At 35.8% G+C, this 23,308-nt stretch overlaps 1 protein-coding gene across 1 annotated transcript in view; it reads right to left on the bottom strand.

Annotated features, from left to right (window-relative positions):
• Fs (Follistatin) overlaps nt 1-23,308 on the bottom strand; it is a 64,784-nt gene that overhangs the window by 34,403 nt on the left and 7,073 nt on the right. The window contains exon 2 of the mRNA XM_090406440.1: nt 668-856. Coding sequence (XP_090262566.1) covers nt 668-856 — 189 coding nt within the window. The remainder of the gene's footprint in view (nt 1-667; nt 857-23,308) is intronic.

The following is a 23,308-nucleotide window of genomic DNA, read 5'->3' as shown; positions in this document are numbered from 1 at the left end:
TATGAGATAGATTTAATCTTGTTTCAAGTGTCATAAAATGCAGGATAACTAGTCAGCATAAATGATTACAGTCTGTTGGCGACGATGTTGTGTGGTAGGCTGTACAATTCAATCCTGATTCTATAAGTATTATGGGATCTCTGAAGATCCAGACATATCCGGATCATTACTTCAAGTATGAAAAGTGCGTGGCTTTGAGTTGATATCGCTAGAACAGCGTCCTGATTACATGACAGAAACTTGAGATCATCACTCCAGGCACCATTTCCTCTGATGTTTCTACCTTGGAGCCGTAGTTTCTTGTTTTCTACTTAATAGTAGAATTATGCCCACTTCGGAAGTGTCCAACGCATGCAGTGCTCATAATAATCCCTGACTGTACCGCTCAGTCATTTGACCATCGTCTTTTGGACTTAATCTTGCAGTCTTTATCGTCATCTGAAATGTTTCCAATGTGACTGACATTGACCTGATCTGTTGTGTTTTTATCATAGTTCTCGGTATTGTCAAGATACTACGGCAGTGGTTTCCGAGTTGACCAACCATATATTTATGTTATTACATTTAACTGCAGAAAAACGAAGACAACTTTATACTCACTTTAATGCGAATCATTAAAATACTGAGTAATTAAACAGTAAAATAAAACTATGAACTGCATCCTTACTTTTGCATGGTTTACAGTGCACACCACCTCCGAACATCCGCCAAAAAAATAACTCTCCAGAACGTAGATTTTCTGTGCTCCAAGCTGTCGTAGCACTCCCATCACTGCAGCAGTCTTCTCTTGATATGTTCGTTTTCAGAATCTCCGTGCAGCGTCCATTCTTTCCAATAAGGCTCCAGCAATGTCCCGCTAATAAGAAAATTGTTAGGATAAACATAAACAGAATATTTATGTATTGGCTTACTAATTAGCATGCGTTTACTCCTCTTAATCTAAAATGTATTTCCATTTCCCTAAACTTAAATGCCCCCCAACTCTCTGCTCTTGTGGAACTGAAAGGGAAAAAATTTATTAACTTTAAATGAAATATGTCTAAAACGATCCTCATTCAAAAAGCAATCAGTTAGAGTGTGTGTGTGTATATATATATATATATATATATATATATATATATACACACACACACACACATACATACTTAACCGGCTTTATGATATACAATTATGCATCGTATTAATAACATCAATGGTGGGTTGAAGCAGTATAGATTGCTAAGCTTGCCGGAACTTATTTTCAAACAGTTCCTTTAAACCTCTAATTACAAAAAATGCAGATTTTTTTCCCCATTGTTATTTAAAAATACTGTATCTGCAAACTTGAGAATATGCACATCAGGTGAAGCGAATCTATTTTTTTTTTTTTGTATGGAAACGTAAAAGGAAATGAATATTAACTTGGTGCTGAATTAATCTGATTTATTTTCTTCATCAAAGAAACTACGAATCAGAATATTGTATTGCATTATGATATTTAGTAAATGCAAACTATTTCGCAAATCAATTAAAAGTAACCAAGATCATCTTCCGTGAGGGCGCTTTCGTCGTTTGTCTAAAATCAGAGAGCTGTGAAAAATAGCGCAAACGAAAGTTGTATTTTTCTAGAAGACACAATATTGCTAATGATATATTTTATTTTTTTGTAGTCCATCAAAACCAAAAATACAATATAAATGATTATTAGTATTTAGACAATACTTCTTTTTCTAATTAATTCTCTAGCAAATAGTCGATAACTCCGGGGGATGATACGGATTTCAGTGAATGTTTCATTTTTGCATACAATCCCTTAAAGCTACGGGACATTTATAGAATCCTTGTTTTCATCGAACACTAAATATGAAATTGTATTTTGATATTCCACTTTTCGAAGCTTCCAGTTCATTATTATTATCGTAGTCATTTTATGCTTCTCGCTGCATTATATTTTGGTTTTTGATGTGTCTTTCCTTAAATTAACGATTTTGTACTTGTTTCTGAATTTGAAAGAATCCTATTGGATTTTAATAGCTTATATATTGTCTATGGTTGCATTTCTTTTACAACTCTCTACTAGTCTTAATATTTACAAATAGCTGAAACTTTGATTACCATCTTACAAAATAACTTAAAGAAACTGGCAGCTAGCAGAATACTTCCTTTCAGTTTTCTATGAATAAATATGTTCATGATATTTTTATGCACACAGACAAAATGAATCAAATATAATAACCCGTTCTGATCCAGAAGACTTTCATTACAATTTTAAGGTCTGGTATCTTTTACCAAAATTTGTCAGCTATCTAAATTTTGGTGCCAATAAGTCAATTTTAGTAGCAGAAATTTGAACGAATCAAAACTATGTTATAAATCACGGTAAATAGTTTTCACTGCATAGTCCAAGTAAGGAAAGATTATTGGAAACAGTTATAAAAAAAGGTGCATATATATATATTTGTCATCGTAGATAAATCAAGATTGTGTCAGACAGACTATTTGTTGTCATTTGTATATCAGTTTTACAAATTCTGTCAGTAGAATGGTCAAAACTAAATTTTAGTGGACATTCTAAGTGCAAAATAAATTTCATAACTTCAGTCCAACTGAGTTGAGTTGCTAACAAATAAGTACTTTTCCTGCAAATGGCCAGGTTGAGATGGCTTGATGAATTACTTTACGCATGTGTCGTTAATCTTTTATAAAAATTGATATCCATCTTGATTCCACGGGATACTTAATTGATTGAAATGAAAGAAAAAAATGTTTGTTTTTTTTTCCTGGCAATTCGTCAGAAGAATCAAACATTTTATACATCAATGTTGTGAGAGAGAATTTTTATAACCATATAATAAATCTGTAGCTTACATTTTTACATCGTATTAACTGGCTGCATTTGAAAATAAATACACATCAGATGGGTTTTGCAGATTATTTCACGGTAGTCAGACAGTGCGGTACATTAATTTTAGTGCAATCTCCCTATCATGGCAGCGCAATGCCAAATGATCTGACGAAAGGCGAGCAACCATATGTGGGATGATTTACGACTCTTAGTTGTGTTTTCTTTGAAGATCTATTTTTATATGTCGCTCAGCTAATGTTAACCAGTTTTTTTAAGAAGCAGTTTTGGAACATCTAATTTTAGAATCTTAATGTCCGTTTGTCTTATATCTGATTGTCTGACGCGCTTCGGCTACAATTCGCGGAGTTTAAGGTCTGCCCTTCACTGGTTGCTGGCAGCGTGCATACGCTGCGTATCCAAACTGGTTTTTAATGCAAGCATACCCAAAATAGTCTAATAATACCACCCTTGCTTTTCGCGACATAAAACGGTTTCCTAACATCCTTTTCTCCCTTAAAAACTACACCTTCCTTTTTTTATATTTTCTCTCTAAAAATACTTATATCAAAATAACGCAATTCTCTAGCCAATTCTCTCAGTGATGGAATTTAATGGAGTCTTGACTTTGAAAAATGCCATTTGAGAAGGTGTAGCGTCAATTAAGAAAATTTTCTCCGGCTCTGGTTTATTTGATTTCAACAGTGCAGATTGCAGACGGACTTATAATACATTATCTTCTGAAGATGTATGATAAGATTATTTCGAGAGCAACACGCTATTTGAGGCTTTCTCAACAGATTCGTTTCCTGTTCTAATCACTCAACAGTTTGCACTCATCCTTCGGGATGATTTCATATATTTATACAAGGCAGCATGAGCTTATGTCTCAACATCTCATGTATAGATTTTTCTTCCTTATTCTTTACTTGAATATTAAATATCAGCTTCTAACATTACATTTATTGCTACGCTCCTTAGTTTTATTCTTTTCATCTGCACACTGCCTGAACAAATCTTTCAACTACAGGTGAAAATTGTTGAGCCAAAGTTACTCCGTTGAACTTTTGTATGTGATAGTTTATGGCCAAATACGCTGAATTTTGATTTAAAAGTAACTTATTGTCTTTTCACCAGGAAGCTTGAATCTATCCAGGGGAGGCAATGGCATAATTCTACGAATTGCCGAGTGTTCACCTTTTTTTTTGGGGGGGGGGGGGGATTATAATAGTCATGTGTACTAACATTTTCGCATCAGAATTCTGTTCATATTTATTTCTGATGTTGATGCTACGTAATCTTTTAAATTCATGCAGATTCGATTCAGAAATTTGAAATAAAAGCTCTAATATACGTGAATAGATTCACGGTGGCCATCGGGCGATTAGTCGAAATAAAAATCGGTCATTAATAGACTAAAGTTTAGAATATACTTTTATTCAATACATTAAAAGCAAGTTAATAGTCATGGAACAAATAATGTCGAACTACTGTTGTTACAAAATGGGCTTTCAAGAAGCGTTAAGTGGGATAAATAATATAATTTATGTCGCATTTGGAACTTATCAAGGACTTTGGGAAAAAAAGAAAAATCAGCAAGTAAATTTTCTTAAGAACATTTGTAAAATGTTATGATAGCATTAGATTACAGTGAGATGTATAAATGTTAAATCAACACAGTTTTAAACACATAACGTAAAGGATCATTCTTTAAGTATACGATGCTTTTCATTGTATACTTCATCACACAAAAACAGTTTTGCCTTTTGAAATTTCTGCTCTTGTTACAAGAGTAGAAATTTTCACAATAATAAAATATTACAGCGCCATATTTTTTCTGTTAAAGTGTTATTTAAACAATGTCGTGTGCGAAACTGGAATTTGGAGAAAAATGCTTCGCCTTAATAATATGACGTGTTATACACACACCTCTGTGCTACGAAAAGACTAACAAAGATATTTGCGTATTTCCGAACTGTAAAGTGCAGTTTCCTGTCGGCCTGCATCAGTTGAAAATACGTGTCATCTACTGAGTACCAAAAACTATTCGACGACAATTATCCTGATTTTTTTTTAATACTTTTTAACACGTATGTAACGTTCCTTGTTCTGGACAAGGAACGTTACATACGTGTGACATCTCTAACTTAATAGCTGTTCAGCGAGTTAATTTCGTTGACAAGTTAACTCCCTGTCCTCAGTAAGATCCCCATGTTCGCATTGTTTAGTGGTGAAAGTCAAAAAATGTAGCCACAGGCTATGAATGAAAAATTTTTGTTAGTTCTGAGAAGCAGTCCAGTGGTCTTTACGTTATACAATCAAATTAAAAGAAGCGAAGTTCCGGGTATAAAATATGGTAGACTCACTCGCCATAAAGAGGTCAGTAGGCAGACTGGCAGTTGCAAAACCTGTCACGTGTTCGGCGATAAAGCGAAAGAGTTTAGAGGAAGTTTTCAGAGCACGTGCAAGAATACAGAGGGGAAAGGAAGGAAGGGGGAGAAATAGTCAGCAAAGCCAGCGGGCCTACAGTATTCTCGCTATCCGACCAGGAACTGATAAAAACACGGCCGAGAGCAAGCCTATACGGGGATTGCAGACAGCTTGGCGACTCGCCACGTAGGAACACAGGTCTTTACTAGACCTTGAGAGTTGCTTTTTTTTTCTTGACACAAGGTCGTGAGGGAACATTCTTGTACCCGCATGAAGTGACGACGTAAGATGACAAGTTTAGGAAGCAACCGTGCTCTCCTTAACAACTTACACCTGCAGCGACAACACACACTCCTTCATGGTGACCTTAATTTCATCCAGACGGCTGCCTCTTGAGGTGTATATATTATACGCGCAGCACACACTCGGTGTGTAAACATAAACGCTTCTTTCATTATGAGATCATCTCGAGCCTGACAAAGCTAACGAAGTAATTGCCTTTATGGCAAGAAAAAGTTACTATGAAAAACCTTAAAATGCAATCATCTTTTTAATTAATTATTCCCAAAGCTCGCATTTTACGTCAGTAAAGAACAGCAACCTTTCAATGTGTATATGCATCCAGAATTTTTAAATACTCGACATTATCTCACTGTGCGTTGAGATAATGTTCCGGATCATTGCAGTAATACTTATATTATTTTATTTTAAGACTCCTGTTTTGATAGCATGAGTCATATCCGTCTCGAAATATCAAACTTTGTTTCTTTGCGTTGTGCTCTTCAAAGATATAGATCTAAAATGTGGACTTTGGGAAAGAAAGAAAGAAAAAAAAATTGAATTATGCTAGTAAACTAGTTTTGACATTGATTTACTTGCGATCTTTTTTTTTTTTTGCCTTGTTGACGAATCACTTCTCAATGCACTTATTTAAAGCCTTGTATGGATTGAAAACATACAGCGTTTGATCAGAGCGTGGGACCCGGATTATCTAATCCTCAGCTAGCTCACGTTAAGTTTATAACCTTCTGTGTGTGAATTATTATCATCGTAAAATGAAATCATTCAGATAAAATTTTGTATATTGGGATAATACATGAAGAATTACACTTTTCAAATCTAATACAAATGAGATGTTTCTGATTAGATATCTTTTGAGATGATCATCCTCGGCTTGGAAAGCTACAACTGCCTATCATATAGCATAAGAATTGTAATTCTCAAGAGCTGTATTTTGAGTTACATTACATGCAAAAAAGTGTAAAACATCCACCGAATGAAGTCACTGTTAATTTTCTTTGTAGTCCCAATGCCTTTTTTTTTTCTACTGAAACAAAATTCTGTGTTGGCCTCTATTTGGAAAGGAATACAAAGGACTTTTGTTTCAACATGTTGTATAAGAGAGGTTATACTGTAGCAACCTTGGAGCATTTCGTTGTCAAAAATTCGTTTCCGCAAGACAAACTATTTTACGCCTTTCAGGAAGTGACTTAGTTGAACATGCGGGTTCCTATATAGGGCAAAATAAAATTATTTGCAAGGCAGGCATATCTTAGAGTATCATGCCTAAGTTCTCTAGTGTTATTTTCATATTTCCACAAATGTATTTTGTGTAAAAAACATTAAAATTATTTCCATAAATTTAAGCGGTAGTGATATGAATTTAATTTTATTAAAAAAAAAACAACTCAACATTCTTTTCCAAGTAAGTTAAGGATATGCGTGTGTACTTTGTGTATAATTTTATGTCTGCATTTTAAATGAAGATGTATGGTCGAGCGAGTAGATCACGACAACAGGCAGTCGATTCGAATCCCACTGTGGGGGCAGACGCTAAATATTTGTCTGGTGTGAGGCCACCACAAAGCGGAATGAAAGAACTCGATTTTTGGTTTGTAGATTAAGGTTTCGCAATCCAACATTACCTTTACGATAAACGTATCACGTGGTTATGTAACGAATATAAATAAACTGGCAATGCTGAGAAATTTGAAATCCTACGCAGCATTATTTCAAATAATTCTGCGTAGTTACCAAAGCACAACCCACATTTTAGATAATGTAGCAAACACCATTTTAAAGCTCTTAGATATTAATTAGCGGTTTTTTGATCGTCATAATAAGAAATAGTCCTTTTAATCACAGAGACAGCCTTGGGTTGTTTGATTGTGGTCGTATTTCAACATCCTAAAAGCGGTAGACGACAGAGGGCTGGAAATCCGTTACAAGAAAGTTATGTTCCTTGTGCTTAAGAACTATACAACCTTCGCATATATTTAAGAGCAACACCCAACTTAAATACTAGGTGTGAGTGCTTCGAGTTGTAGTTTATAATATTTAAACGCAAGGCAGTGACGATAGCCTTTCTACAGCATTAGAGTGTTTATTTTTGTTGCTAATTACTGACGAAAACTTACCAGCTGCATAGCATGCAAATTATCATTCGTAGGAAGATGCTAGTACGTATTACTTCATTCCTGATATAAGTGGAACAAAGTACACTAAGGAATAGAAGTAGTCCGGCAGTAAGCAAATTAGTTTTATTTTGCGAATACTTCAGATTCATTGCATTTCGAATACCAGTGTAGAACTATACGAATGAGTGGATTAACTTCGTCAAATTTCGAGATATTTATAGGATTAGTTTACTTTTTAGAGAAATACTAGAAAGTCGAGGAAGAGGATCAAGCTAATGTAGAAAACCTACATGGGAATACCCATACACCCTCTGTCCAAGAAGAAACCGAATTTTCAAACATAGAAGTTGTATCTTTTGTTGTCGAAAGTGGCAACCTTCGTTTATTGTTGTGTCAACTGTTTATGACGTTTGTTTCATTAGAAGCCGAGTTACAGTGCCAAGAGTGACAGTGCGTTTTGACGAACGGTCGGAAAATGAATTTCAAACAGAGCTGCGATTGACTTTTGTGTTAAACTTGGAAAAAGTTTTGCCGAAACGCATCAGATACTTCAAAAAGCATACAGTGATGAATGCTTATCCAGTACTCAAGTTTACGCGATTTCAAAGTGGTCGTGAGACGCTTGAGGACGACGAAAAGCCGGGCTGTCCAAAAACTGGACTAAGCGAAGTTAACATCCAAAAAGTGCGTGATTTCATCAAAGAAAACCCGAAATCGTCCGTAAGATTAATTGAAGATGCATTCCAAAGTGGCCGAGAGTTTAGGCCTTCGTAAATTGAATTCGCGATTTGTTCCCCACAATTTGACTGACAACCAAAAAATGTATCGAATTGAACACTGCAAGGACCTCATTAAAACCGTTCATAAGAACTCAAATATCATTGAAATGATCGTTACTGGTGACGAAACGTGTTGTTTTGAGTATGAGCCCGAAACAAAGCGCCAGAGTGCTGAGCGGACCACCAGAAGAGGGGACATCCAAAAAAAAAAAAAAGTCGCTTGGAGAAGTCAAAAGTAAAGACAATAATTTGTTTTCACGATTCTAAGGGCATTATCCACAAAGAATTCGTTCCGCCTGGTCAAACGGTCAATGGTAAGTTTTGAAGCGATTGATAGCGAGTATGGCATGAATATCGTGACGACCGACCGTTCGTCGAAACCCACTGTCACTCGGCTTCTAATGAAACAAATGTCATAAACTTGACGCAACACTAATGAAGGTTACCGCTTTCGACAACAAAAAGATACAACAAGTGGCGCCACTAGTTTATTCTATTTTCGAAAAGTTCGTTTCTCTTTGGACAGAGGGTGTACAATCGCACTGTCCTGTACTTTTATATCTCAGAGCAGCTATATAAAGATGGTTAGTAATTGGGATGTTCAAAACCACAGTTAAACATATACCTGCGGTCAGAAGTAATTATTTAACTCAAAAACTTTACAGAACAAAACTGGATCACTTTAGTAGTGTATGATTTTTCTCAGGATAAAGTGAAGATCCCATTCGTAAGAACCAAAGAAAGTCGAAAAAGTAATTCCATGTAGAAACTTCAGAGATCATTGACAAATGCTGTTAGAGCGGGACAATACTTGCAGCAGTGTTCGGGTAACAAATGCAGGGAAATTACCGAACTATAACACATTTTAAATTCGAGTGTATAAAATTTTATCATACAACTAATCAGATAAATAAAAATATAGCGAATCTGTGTTTATCATTAAACAAAAGTGACCACAAAAACTGGAGAAATAAAATTTCTACGACAGACAGCAGGTTACTCTCTCTCTCTCTGGAATTTAAAAAAAAAAAAAAGCAACAGCGCAGAAATGAACTAAAATGGAGTCGGCATTAGACAAAATATACGACGAACGAAGTGAATTGAACATATTGAAAGAATGGACATTTCAAGACTACCCAAAAAGTTACTTCGATACCATCCAGTTAGGAACGAACAAGGAACAGATGGATTGAGACCAGACAGCTACGAGGCTTAAATTCCTGAAAGGATCATGGTTAGGAAATACAGTAATTATAGACGAAGTAGAGATAGAACAACAGTAAAATTATAGACGAAGTAGACTCGCGTTCCTGATTAACGTTCACGTGTAGACCCACACTTCAACGTGCAGGCATTCAAAAGAATTCCTTTTGAATGCAGGCATTCAAAAGGAATAAGGATTGACCGAATAGTCGGTCAATCCTTATTCCAACAAAGTCGCATACACAAAAAAAAATTCAATGTCTGATCCCTACTCGAGTAGGTTTATAGCATTTGTATGATGAGCGAGTCAAAGGTTGGCCCCGAACTCCAGCTTATGATGTTGCGTTCTCTTGAATTGTGAAAACCACTAATGATTAACGTAAACATAACATTTCATAATTTTCTTTGCATGCCATCACTTCAGTTAATTGGAATAAATTTGTCGAACGTTTTACAAACCTCAATCAAATCCGCAGACGACATTTTCGATGCTTTTTGAAATCTCGTTGGAATGAGTGTAAACCTCTGTTCTCGGTATTGTAGGATTGAATCAGTGCAAGTTATTTGGATGGAGCATAAGTTGAAATGCCGACGACCACTTTAAACGCTGTGTCTAATCTGATAAGCTGTGCATTCAAGAACGAAACAATTGGCATCATTAAGGTCGCTATCCCCCCCCCCCCAAGTCCTGCTATGCTGCCTCGCCATGGCGGGGGAGGGTGGCCCTAAGCGGGATGGGCGAAGCACGTTGGAAATATTATTACTCCTGGTAGGACTACTCAAGGCGTGAAGGCCATCCCACTATGCCCAGCTAAATACCAGCAGGTGAAGACAGAAGAGGAAATGGGCTCCATCTGTCTTAATCTACCGCCCACTAGACATTCGTGGCGAAGGATTTAACACAGCATACTATGCCGACTCGGACGTCGTCCGGTTCAACAAGTTCCGCGTTGCCATTTGGTAGTAGCTCCAGGAATGGCAATGAGAAGTTAGCCACTACCATTATCACTGGCAAAAATAACGGAAAAATTGGTCCGAGAGTTCGCAACCATCTAATGATTGGAACCTGGAATATTAGGACCCTACTACAATCAGGTCAGCTTAAACTACTACAGCATGAACGGACTGTTATGGGACTTTGTGAAATTCGATGGCCCAAAACCGGAGAGTGAAAATGAAGGACATCTGCTTCTTTACTCTAGATGTGACTGCAGTAGAAAAGAAAATACAGGTCTATGTCCCAACCACAGGCCACGAGGACTCCAAAGTATAGGAGTTTTATGGTCAACTTAATGCAGCAATCACAGAAGTAAACAGAAATGACCTTCTGCTTGTACAGGGCGATTGGAATGCCAAAATTGGAACAGACATCGGTAAAGATTTTCTCCCATTTGTTGGACCGTATGGTTATGGAGAAACAAACGAAAGATGTTTTGAATTGATCAATTTTGCCTCACAAAACGAACTCACTATTTCTAACACTATTTCCCCATAAACCTTCCAGAAGGTGGACAGGGACCTTCCCAGATGGTAAAACACACGACCAAATCGACTTTATCCTTGTAAGCACAAAATTTAAAAACATCAACCCCACAAGAACCAGATCATTTCCTGGAGCGGACATTGACAGCGACCACAACATGGTCATCACAACTGTAAATATGAAAATGAGGAAATATTAAAAGATTCCCAAACACATACATTATTAAAACATAAGTTTCAAGAAATATAACAATATTGAATCTAAAACTAAATACTTCTCACAAAAGATACTTGAAACAGCTGAAGAAATTCTTGGATACAAAAGGAAAGTTAATAAACAATGGATAACCAAACACATCCTGGACCTTTGTGATGAAAGAAGAAATTTGAAATTTCATATTAATAGTGGTGTGACAACAGAGAACAGTATAAAATATTACTAAGATTATTTTTAAAAAAAGTTAAAGGCTAGGAACCTGTGGTTATCAAGTTAATGCGAAAACATAGAGGACGTAAAGTGCTTTTCAAATTATCAATAAGTTAACCAAACCTTTTACCGCAATTAATTGGAGTATAGAAGATGGAACCTTTATCACAGATAGTCATAAAATAGTTGGTAGATGGAAATTTTACGCAACCGCAACCAAGCTTTTTCAAAAGGATCCCCCCCCCCCTCCCGAACTGACTGACGATATTTTAAACGGAATTTTGCCAGGAGGGTCGGAGGAAGTAGATTATCCGATATTAAAAGAAGTCATTCCAGCAGTTAACTCCTCAAAAATAGAAAACTCACCGGGATTCGACGGTGTTACAATGGAACTGATACGCGAAGGAGGTGACATCATCATAAGACACCTTGCTAAATTTATTTTAAGATGTGTGGAACACAGAGACTTGTCCTTCTGATTGGCGGACTTTTGTCCTCGTACCTGTTCTTAAAAAAAGGGATGCAGCAACTATAGAATAATAAGCCTTATTAGCCATCCAAGTAAAATCCTGTTAAAAATATTGTCAAGAATCGAAAAGAAAATAGACTATCAGATGAACAAGCAGACTTCCAGAAGTACAATCGACCATATTTTTACAATACACATAGTAGGCGAAAAATACAAAAATACACAAAATAATTTGCCATAACTTTTTAGACCTTCAAAAAGCTTTTTACTCAATGAGGCATTATGGAAAATTTTGGCATAGAAAATAAAATTATTAAATCTCTTTATTCCTCATCTGATATGAGAATTGAAATTAAAAATTACAGCAGTGAACCGTTTTCGGACAGAATGGGGAGTAAGACAGGGATGCATCTTGCCACCTCTTCTTTTTAATTGTTTTCTGGAATATGTCATAAATGAAGCTCTTTATGAATGCGATAATGGAATCGCAGTTGGTGGACTAAGAATAAATAACTTACGTTTTGCAGATGATATCGATCTCCTGGCAGAAAGTGGAGAATTACAAGAGATAACAGCCGTGTTTTCGGAACATTAAAAAAATATGGATTATACATAAACCTGCAAAAAACAAAAACAATGATAACCTCAAAATTCAACCCTTAAAGATACAAATTGAGAATGTAAACAAGTTCTCTGACCTAGGAAGCACACTGAGCCAAGATGGTCGCTCAAAAACCGACATTAAATATCGAATTTTATATCGAATAGCAATCACAATCAGACTAAGACTAATCGACATTTTGGTGAATTCTATCCTCTTGTATGGTTGTGAACCCTGGACTTTATTGAGGGAAGATGAGACTTCTGTCTTTTGAAATGAAAACTTACAGAAGACTTTTGAGAATTCCCTATACCGCTCACGAAACCAATGAAAATGTCCGAAAACTGATTGATTCAATAGACGGTAAAAAAGGGAAAACATCCTGACAGTTATCAGAAGAAGACAGATGAAATGGTTCGACATGTGGAAAGAGCTAATGGCATCCCAAAGCAAGCACTAGAAGGAATTGTTCCGGGATCAAGGATGAGGGACTGACCCCGATTAAAATGGACTGATAACATCAAAAAAATGGACAAGTTCCTTCCTTTCTCAACTGACATCATGGAAAAGAGAGCGAGATGATTGAAGGAGGATAACAAAAATCATCTACCAGCCATGAGTGACCGAACAGCCCATTTAGGACTTCGGGAAAAGAAGGAGGTCGATACAAATAAAGTAGTATGACGATTAAAAGAAATAAAATGCTATTCCGGCAATATATCATTCTTCTGATAAAGAAACAAACACGTGAATACGAATTTCTGGAAACCGTAAAAGCATAGAACACTACCTGGTTATCACAGCGTCTGGACTCGGATTTTAATGACACGTATAAAGGGGTGGAGGAAGGACGGCATCATCAGTATGCCTGGTTTTACTATGCGAAACGAATTGTATTCTGGAGATAAGAGAACGTGATGCAAATAAGAAAACAATACGAAGTTTCAAAAAACAAATAACAGCAAAAATGCCACATATACGGTACAAAAGACAAGAATAATAGAAACGCGTTTATTAGTGGTGGAATGTTTATTTTAATCCGTTTTTATTTTTCAAGAGATATGTTATGCTGCATTTTTCTTAGTACGTTGATTTTCACAGAACTTTAAAACATCCAAGTTTGCAGGTGTGTGGATGTCGATGGTATTTCTTCATTTTGAGGGTTTCCTTTGGTTCTCTTGAAGTGTTCGATTCGTTAGTTATTTCCTTATAAGTGGATATGATGTTGTTTTACGGTTTTTTAAGCTCCATGTTTTCTAATTACACTGTTACATCATTAACAAACTTCTAGTGGTGTAAGTGACAGCCTTCTTAGTTACCGGAAACCAGTTCTCCCAAACTTCTGATATGACTTCCATTCTTAGACTGACTAAAGCAGCGCATTTATAAGCGAGCAGTAACTCCTCTTATGATTGGACAGACCTGGATTCAAATCCCTCTAGAACACCAAGAAACTATTTTTTTTTCATATGAAAGATGAATTACATTTGCAGGTGTAGGGGTTGTTAATCCAGCAAACCAAAGAGAAGAACAACGCAAGTAACATAATACACTGGCTTACTTGCTTGGCCCTTAATTTAAAAGAAGAAATAACAAGATTACTTTAAGAGCCGCACTGCGGAGGATTCTTTAAAAAAAATCCTCCATTCAAATTCTGGAACTTTCATCTATCACTCACATAAAAGATAACTTCATACATGAAGAGACGATGTAGTACGCCGTTTAAAGTGATACATGCTAATTGAGTAGTTGTGGAAACGGCAGTTCGCTCCCCTCACTTGCAATGACAATTGAATTAAAAATAAAGAACTTTTTTTTCCCTCCACAGAATGAAGAGAATCCTCTTTATGAAGAGAGGGGCGGGTCTTTTTTAAGATGTTAGTTATAAGTTTTTTTTTACGCAATTAAAAGTACCGAATCTTGTACAAATAAAAGGGAGAGTTAATTTGAAACATAAGATTATTTGTTATACATACGCAGTATACAACATTTCAATAGTATTACAACGGCTGCCATCCTCGTTATGAACAGTCAATGTAACAGTGCAGCAGAAGAATTCATTTTAATAAAGAGATAATTAACGAAAAACTGTCGTAGTTTTAAACTTTTAAAAAAAAATGAAGAAAATCCGCTTCAGTAACATGTACTTGGAAATGAACAAAAAACAAGAGTTAATGTTACACAGTACACGAAGATTGTTCTGTGGGAGTATTCACTGCATCATTTTTATTTGTCGAAGTACATAGGACATTTCTGAAAATAGCCTTAATGGCCGAAAGAATTTGTTTTATTTACAGCAAATGTATCTTCATTAATCAATACATAATGACGAAGGGGGGAGTGAATCAAGGTACGCAGAAGTTTGGAAATAGGTCGAGGACCGACTAAAATTTTTAATGTCATCTAAATTTAATTTAAACAAATTGTTAAGCCTTAGTTCAGAAACAGTAAATCAATAATCAACATCATAGATTAAATTAAACAATATTAATTTGAATAAACACATTCGTTTTTTTTTTTTTGTGGCATGTTGCCAACTATTTCGTGTGTATGTACGCGCGTGCAGAGAGGAGAAGCTTTAATATTCGTTCACTTAAGATAAATGACCCATTGTAAAGAGGATTCAGAAGTTCTGCTGTTCATGACCTAACTTAAAGGGAAAAAAAAAAGCAATTAAGAGAACAATAGAAGAATTAATCAAGCCTCTGGAATCAGTGGATGTATTTTTTTTTCTTCGAGTAACAAGAGTCAAGGTTTAAGTTGCTCAATTTGCTGAGAAATTTTAGTATGTCCAAATATAACACACTTCACCTTCGATTTGCAAGAATAAAATAAAAATTCTGTCGGAGTGTGAAGATTTTGGGATGAAATCAGCATCATAATATTGACGCACGAAAGGTCGTAAAACTTCATCACGTCACTATTGGAGGACCCTGTTTTAACCGAAACATGGTACTTTTGCAAGCAAGGTGGGAGTTTTATATCTTGTAAGATTTACATCTGCGTTAATTACTTCTTCGTGTAAAATATGGTGAGATATCTGTTGAATTTGTCAAGGTAGTAGTTGGCGTAAAAGGAGCAAGTCCTATAGGTTTATATTTTAATAGATGGAGGTGAACAGAAGGGACTGAGGCGAGATGATTGCTGTTTAGAATACATATTCCGTTTTTGGATTTTCCAAATAGCCAATTGAATTTTTAGGAACATGTGTAAGCAGAAAAAGGAACTCAGAATTCTGATACAAATCAGCTTTGGCAAGAATGAAACACGTCATAAGCCTCCTCGGTCTCTGCTTGTCAGAACAGTAAAATTAAAACACTCTAAGCTATGGAAAGATTAGAATAATTCCTTTTCTTAGTATGATGCTACTGATGCGGTTGGGCATGACTGGATTGTATGTAGTAGTCAAATGCTTTTACTGAGATAAAGAGCCAGTAGGCTTCACTTCGGCGAAGTAAATTTATTCAAATTAAGTGGATATTGAATCCAACATTATTTCTTAGCCAGCTCAAAGTTAGAAAATCTAAGAGTTTCATGCGAATATAGAAAACTATAAAAGTTCGGCGAGTCCAAGTGTAAGCCAACAGGTGGTACCAGCATGCACCACCTGTTGGCTTACGCTTGAACTCGCCGAACTTTTATAGTTTTCTATATTCGGCATGAAACTATTAGATTTTCTATCTTTGAGTTTCTTATTCGGCTAAGAAATAATGTTAGATTCAATATCCACTTAATTTGAATAATGTTAAATGCTTTATTTTTGTTAACACAAGAAAGATAGTCATATGATTTCTGGGAGACGCAGCGTTTTAAAGCGGAAACAAAAATGTTATATGTATAGCGGCAATACTCTTGTGCTATCAGAAAGAGTGTGCATCTGAATACTGACACAACTGCATAATTCCGGAAAGTTCAACCTAAAGATGCTTTTATTTACTCTTTCAAGAAACTTGGCATAATTCTTTAAGAACAGTAACCTGTTTAGAAGGTTGGTAGCTGACGAATATAAAAAAAAAAAAAAAAAAACACCACCCCTATACTTTTTGCTTTAAATGGCAATTAAAACCGTCACCTATTTTGAATTTTATTTCCTAAATTTAAAAGTCAACCAGGACTTTATTTTTTCCTCCACAAATAGTGACGCGCCCATGAAATAGCTCGATCGTAGTTTTAAAGGTAGAATACACTTTGTATGTAATAGGAGTTAATATCTCACCCGGAGTTCAAAGGATTTTCCTCCTACAAGTATGTGGCGATGTATATTTCGGAGGACCCTGTAACCTCTAGAGAGTGCGTCCCCTGGGTGGCGGACAGGTAGGAACCCACCAGATATGGTGGGGCTGTCTGAATATAAGGACTCGTGGGCCAATCATCTTGATTGTAAGGGAATTGGCACTCCCATGGTCCCCTAGCTGGATCTATCCTCTACTTTGAAGAAGATCCACTCACTTTAATCTTTCCTATAAAGCCTTATCAGCCAACTCTTCTTATTTTATGACCTTTATGCTATTATAGTACTCGAGAACTATAGGGTCTTTCCATTTTTGGCCTATATAGCTATCTACTCCTTCAAATCAATACACCCTGTTCCTCCTATGGGTTTAAATTTGGAAGAAGGCTAGTTCAGAAGCCTTAAGGTAGCAGCCCTACCACTGGACTATCCATCGCTAGGCTAGTAACCTGACATGGAGAACATTATTCTACTTCTAAGGTAATGAGAACGACAGAATAGATATAGAATTAAATCCGAATATTAAATGAAAGAAATTAAAAAGGAACCATGAGAACTGAAAATTTTAATGTAATATATAGTGGAGTCGACAGAGACCAAGGAGGTGTTGTGATTTGGATTCACAATTCCTTTTCAAAACAGTTAATTATGGAATGAACGAATAATAGAAGATAGAATAAAAACAGATTATTTAACAATTGATTTATATGTTCGGAAGAGATGATAATATAGACTTTTATAATCAATTAAATAAAAATTAGCTGGAGGCTTAAATGCAAGAATTGGAAACCCAAAAATTAATAGGAGAATATACAGGAATGGTAAAAAATGGACTTTGTAGAATATAACCTTCAAATAATGAATTTTTTCTATACATATATACTTGAGCAGCAAGAGGATGGAAATCAATATTAGATTATCACCTATGTACAGTATATAAAAAGGCAATGCAGATTTTGTTCACGTAAGCCCGTAGTTTCAAAGATATTGTTAGCGCATGTAAAACCCTTGAGAATTCCGGAACAGACTTTCAGCCAGATTTTTTTTCCCCAGAAGTTTTCATTAACAAAAATTAAATTATTCTGCCCTTTAAATATTTAAAGGGCACGAACGTCCATAATGATGGTAAAAGACGGGTTATCGACTTCCAGTCCTTCAGGAGTAGCGAAGACGAAATATGCAAAGTTCATCTCATGTGGTGACGAACTCATTCTTCCTTACCTGAACGAGTCGCAGGAAGTGAAATAAAAGTACGGCGGGGAGGAATGATTAGGTGTCAAGGATTAGTTCTAAGTAATACAGCCAGAAGGGATAATAATAAATGCCGCTATCTGTTTAAACAATATTTTACGAAGTCGCACCGCCCGCTGCTTCAGCCTCCAATAAGCAGCGCGGCTATTTTAAAACGATATTTCTACGAGTGGGGTTGAGGAATTTGATGGTGAAATCATCCCTTACCAATAAGAGATTGAATTTTTTTTTTTTTTTTTTTTTTTTTTTTACGGTCACCTCGCCTACTAAATTGTTATTTGTCACGGATTTTTATTAAAGTAATTTAATTTGTAATTTCCAGTAGTACTCAAATATGATTTCGTCAAATCCTAGTCGAAAGTTTACAAAGAGCACTCTTTGAAAAGTTCAAACGGAAGTCATCACACATGAGCTTCAGAGAATACGGGGAATGTGATGTTGAGATCGTTCATCACATGATCTATCGACTGCATGTATACAGGAGCTCGCTGCAAATCAACCATCACACGAAGGTGAAATCAAACAGGAGAAATGTATATATCAAGCTTTAAATGATCAGCTTCTGTTTCATGCTGATGACAAATATATAGTTTATCTTTTAACAAATCCATATCACCGACCTTCCTTACCTTTAGGAGTCATGTTTTAGTTTATGCCTCGACGTTTTTTTTTTCTTTCACCTTTGTCATAGATACTTTAATGATTAAAGAATCATTGGCTTAATAATCGAAGACATCTTCACTTGGATAAAAACATTCGCTACACGCAAGACAAATAATATATTGTATTCAAATCTTAATTGTTGGGCTAAAAGCTCATGATAGTCTTCCGCATTTTAGATGGTATGAAACAGCTCGGTTTATTTAGGTTAGGGGAGTGTTGTACGCTATCTATTATTCCAAAAGTCAGTATAATAAATCTGATTTTCTTCTCGTACCGATAATCACAATCAGTGACTTGGTATCCTTCTCTGAGCTGCTGTAGATACGGACGTATTTTGTATGCTCATCCAGTCTGGAAGAAGTAGAAGAAATTGAAAGAGAAGCCAGAATAACGTAAGAGACGGAGAGGACCTGGAATCAGGAGGATCTTATACTCCTGATGAGAGTCCTACATCGGCTTAGATGAACAAAGAATTTCATCTAGTACGATTCTACGGCCGCTGATAGGTTGGACCAATGTACAGATTTAGGGTATCGTATTCGGATCAACTCGCAATTACTTCATTATACGGATATAAATCTTAGTTGTAAAACTATGAAAGATTGAAACAGACCTATTTAAATTGCAAACACAAACTACAAAAAATCTGGGAAATGATTATTATGAGATCTTCTTGTAGTGCCATAAAGGGCACTAGTTTAAGACTAATTTAATATTCAGTCTGTTTCCTTTCTCTCCTTCGTTATGCTTGTGAAGATGACTTGGAGACCAGAAGTGAAATTCCAAATTTAATAAAAGAAACTTGGATTGTTTCCTCCGATTATCACTTAAGTATCCACACCAGGTTATTTAGCGCGTGCTCGCGTTTGTGTATTTATAATACGGAAAATTCTCCTGATGAGTGATCATGAGAGGATCATTCCCACACTGATCAGTCCAGTGTGGGAGGATCACCACAAAATAATTGCATGCTGGGGTGGATGCGGTTTCCTGCGGAAGTGAAACAGACGAGGGAAAGCTCCTCAAAAGTACGCAACTTACATACCTGTTAAGTTTGTTTTTTTTTTTCCTCATTCAACATGTACACTAATCAGTCTTCTCCTGATTAGCAAGCAAGTTTGAATACTTCCCTGTTTACGAGTTTTGCCATTATCATTCCACTGTTGGACGAAAATCTCCTACGCAGACAATTTCTCTAGTTTCGTGAAGGAAGTTTGTTTTGCACTCATTAATCACAAAACATTGAATTTGGCAGATGGATTAGTTGGAAACAAAACATGAAAAGTTGATTCCATACATGATGGCTGAGACAAATTTCCTAATGTAAAGTTAGATTGATCATGCATTGAAATTGTTAGTCAAAAAATATGAAGGGTACAATTAGGATGCACCAGCTGTAGTCCTAATTTTCCTTTTAAACAGTCTTGAACACTGACTGTTCTAAGTTTTATTTTATGAACATCGTTTAGAAGCTCAGTGAAAAGGAAGCCATTAGTATATACGTTTTCCTAGGCGGTGGTATGAGGTTGCATTCAACCTATGCTCCTATTATATTGTTAACTTCTGTTACCGAAAACGCATTTCCTCATATTGTACAACTTTAGAAGACTGTATAATTCTCACAACACATGTTATGAATTGCTTCTGTCGTAGAAGGAAATAGGGGTATCCCCGTTTGCAGTGCAATTGATTAGTAATTTACCCACCCAGGGCTATGCCCACGTTTTCATTCTACCAGTATATTTTATAAAAGTCAGCGATATCAAAAGGCTTGAAATTTTAGCTTAATCATTGCGGTGTGAGCAAAAACTTAAGCCTAGAAAATTAGATTTCTAAGGCACTTCTCAATGATATGATCAAACACCAGTTTTGCTTGCTTCCTCTGCCATTCTGTTCGAGCGACCATTCCACCTTAATTTAGCTCTGCTCACGCATTCTTGAATCTTATGCCATCTTTCTTTCCTAGCATCTTCAGTTTTAATGATTTCCTAATGTAAAGATCTGTCAATGATACCATTTATTCTCAGAACTCTTTATTTCTAACTTAACTCTTAGGTCCACAAGTTGTTTGAACACCGTTTTGTATGCTACAAGTTTAAACGATATTCCTGATTATTTTCATATTTTTTTTATTGCCGACTTATAGCTCAAATATATATATGGGACAGTATTGCTCCATTTACACTATGCACCCAAAGTTCTAAGTATTCTTGCATTAATTCACTTGGAGCACCTTAGTAAAGAAACTCCTGTATCTTTCTCTTTTCTATAGATGGGCAATATCAGTGCTCCCATGTATTTCAAAGCTAGTCGGAATTCCACATAACTAATCCTTTGTTGCCAGAATTAGCTTTTCTTGGGGAATGCTGCAGATTCCTTCAGATATCTTTATGTTCGCGAGAATCCACGTGGAAAGAACATCTGTTAAGTACTGATAATTCGAGAATATCATTTTCAAATTTGAGCTTTCCTCTTCTTGCAGTAATCAATAGTTTTAGTAGAGTAACATAACATTTATAATTAGCATATGGAAAGTTTTCTTAGTAAGCAAGCAGTGCGAACTTTATTATAACTGATGCTATGAGAACTTGCGTGTCAAGCATGTTCTCCATTACTGAAATTCCTAGCGCGCGCATGTACTGTGCAATTTGCATAATGGCAAGTACTTCCTGCTTTTATCCAGGAGTGCTACTCAACAAGTGAAGTCGTGAATTCTATTTAATGCTTCCTTTCTGGAATTGCTTTCGTTAACAAAAAATTACAACTCTGACGTTAAGCCTCTTCCCAACATCTTGTAAAATATGACTTGTATAGGTCAGCATAATTGATATCCATCCAAATATTTGTCAGTAATGACTGCAATGGACATTCAACGTTTTTTTTTCTAGTTAATTTACAGCCACTGTTTTCCAAGAAATCCGATGACTTCTACATATTGAAATTGATGCTGTTGCTCCCTTACTTTCTTATTGACTACCTTCCCTATGTTTTTGTTCCCCTCCCCGATAGGGTCTCAACAGACAACAATGACCTGGAACAGTTGCAAATGTCTTAATAATTTTAATATATATATATATAGAGAGAGAGAGAGAAAATCTACTAGAGGATTTTTTTAATATTTCATAAGTAAACTCCAAAATTCAGTTAATATTTGAGTTATGAAACCTCCACCCCGAAGTATACATGAGTATTTCTTACCATCTGAGATAATACAGTTTGTAGTCGAGTTACTATTATTTTTTAAAATTTTTGCACCCCGAAATTTACGTTCATTGGTTTCCTTACTAAGCAAATAACATGGAGATTTATTTCTATGACAGACATTTGCACGTATTAACTACCTTTACGTCTGGACCTATAATCACGAGTTGAAACTCTGGCAAAAAGGCTGTGTTACTATAATTTACATTTTATCTCATCGTACACAACAGTCATAGGGAAGATTAACATCGACAGTAACAAAAACACTGTCAATAAAGTCAGGACTGCAGGAAAATTGCACGCAGTTACGCCCAATCTACAAACATTTTCAGAAAATAAAATCCTCCTTTGTAGAATTCTATTTGTCCATTACAGAGACGCTCACGCATTAGTGCTTAAAGAAATGATCTGATACACGAAAACTAGTTACTCCCTGTTGGTTTTTTATACAACACATTTCAATAGTTGCTCTGATGTAAGAGATCAATTCCACCCACCTACGTTTTAGTTATGTAGATCGAAGTAACGAAAAAATAGAGCCCTCTAAAAAGAAGATCGGAACTAAAATGAATTCGAAACGTTTTACGAAATAATGATAATACAGACTGTCAGGTTGGTTGGTCAATGCTTAATGAATCCCAAAGAGGCTTCGTTCATTCATCCTTAATATGGAGCTACTAGGGTCACAGCCCGTAGTGAAATTGACCACGCTGAAAGGAACACACTAACTTTGCATGGCGTCGAACCCACCAACCGCTTTCAGAGTAATGCCCTCCGACTCGGTAACAATATTTTAATGTAAATTATAAATAGACTTCCATAAGTTTCTACTGAATTTTTTGTATATATATTTACGAGTTTAAAGGTGTTTGTACAAAATCTCCGAAATAAATCACTATTAACTTATTCATGAGTTAATGATTTGTAAATTATGCGTTCTATAATACTTCCCTCTTTAGAGATTCAGAGAATGGAGAATACACCTTTTGAAAATTTTCAAGAAATTAAAAATAGATATGCCTTCTACACAAATGGTTCCAAAGAACCATCCACAACACCCTTTAGTTGAGGGAAGAGTATTCACATTCAAAGTTTTAAGCTAATCTGAAGCAATATCTTAATACCCAAGATGAAAGTTCTGGTGCAACGATGGTAAAACAAAAAAAGAGTATTCAAAGGGCAACAGCTCATTCGTGCTGTTTCAATGTGATCATTAACTTTTTAATTGTTCATCTGTCTCACCAGTTAAAAGCATTACAGCGAAAGCAAAACAACTTTCCAATGGGGAAACTATCTGCCATCTGACTATATGCGCAACTCGTACGTGCAGTCT

Source organism: Typopeltis vanoorti, chromosome 16, assembly GCF_054136105.1.
Source record: "Typopeltis vanoorti isolate ZY-2024b chromosome 16, IOZ_Tvanoo_1.0, whole genome shotgun sequence".
Taxonomy (NCBI): Eukaryota; Metazoa; Arthropoda; class Arachnida; order Uropygi; family Thelyphonidae; genus Typopeltis; species Typopeltis vanoorti.
The sequence above is the reverse complement of the archived record's forward strand: the minus strand, read 5'-3'. Positions and strand labels throughout refer to the sequence as shown.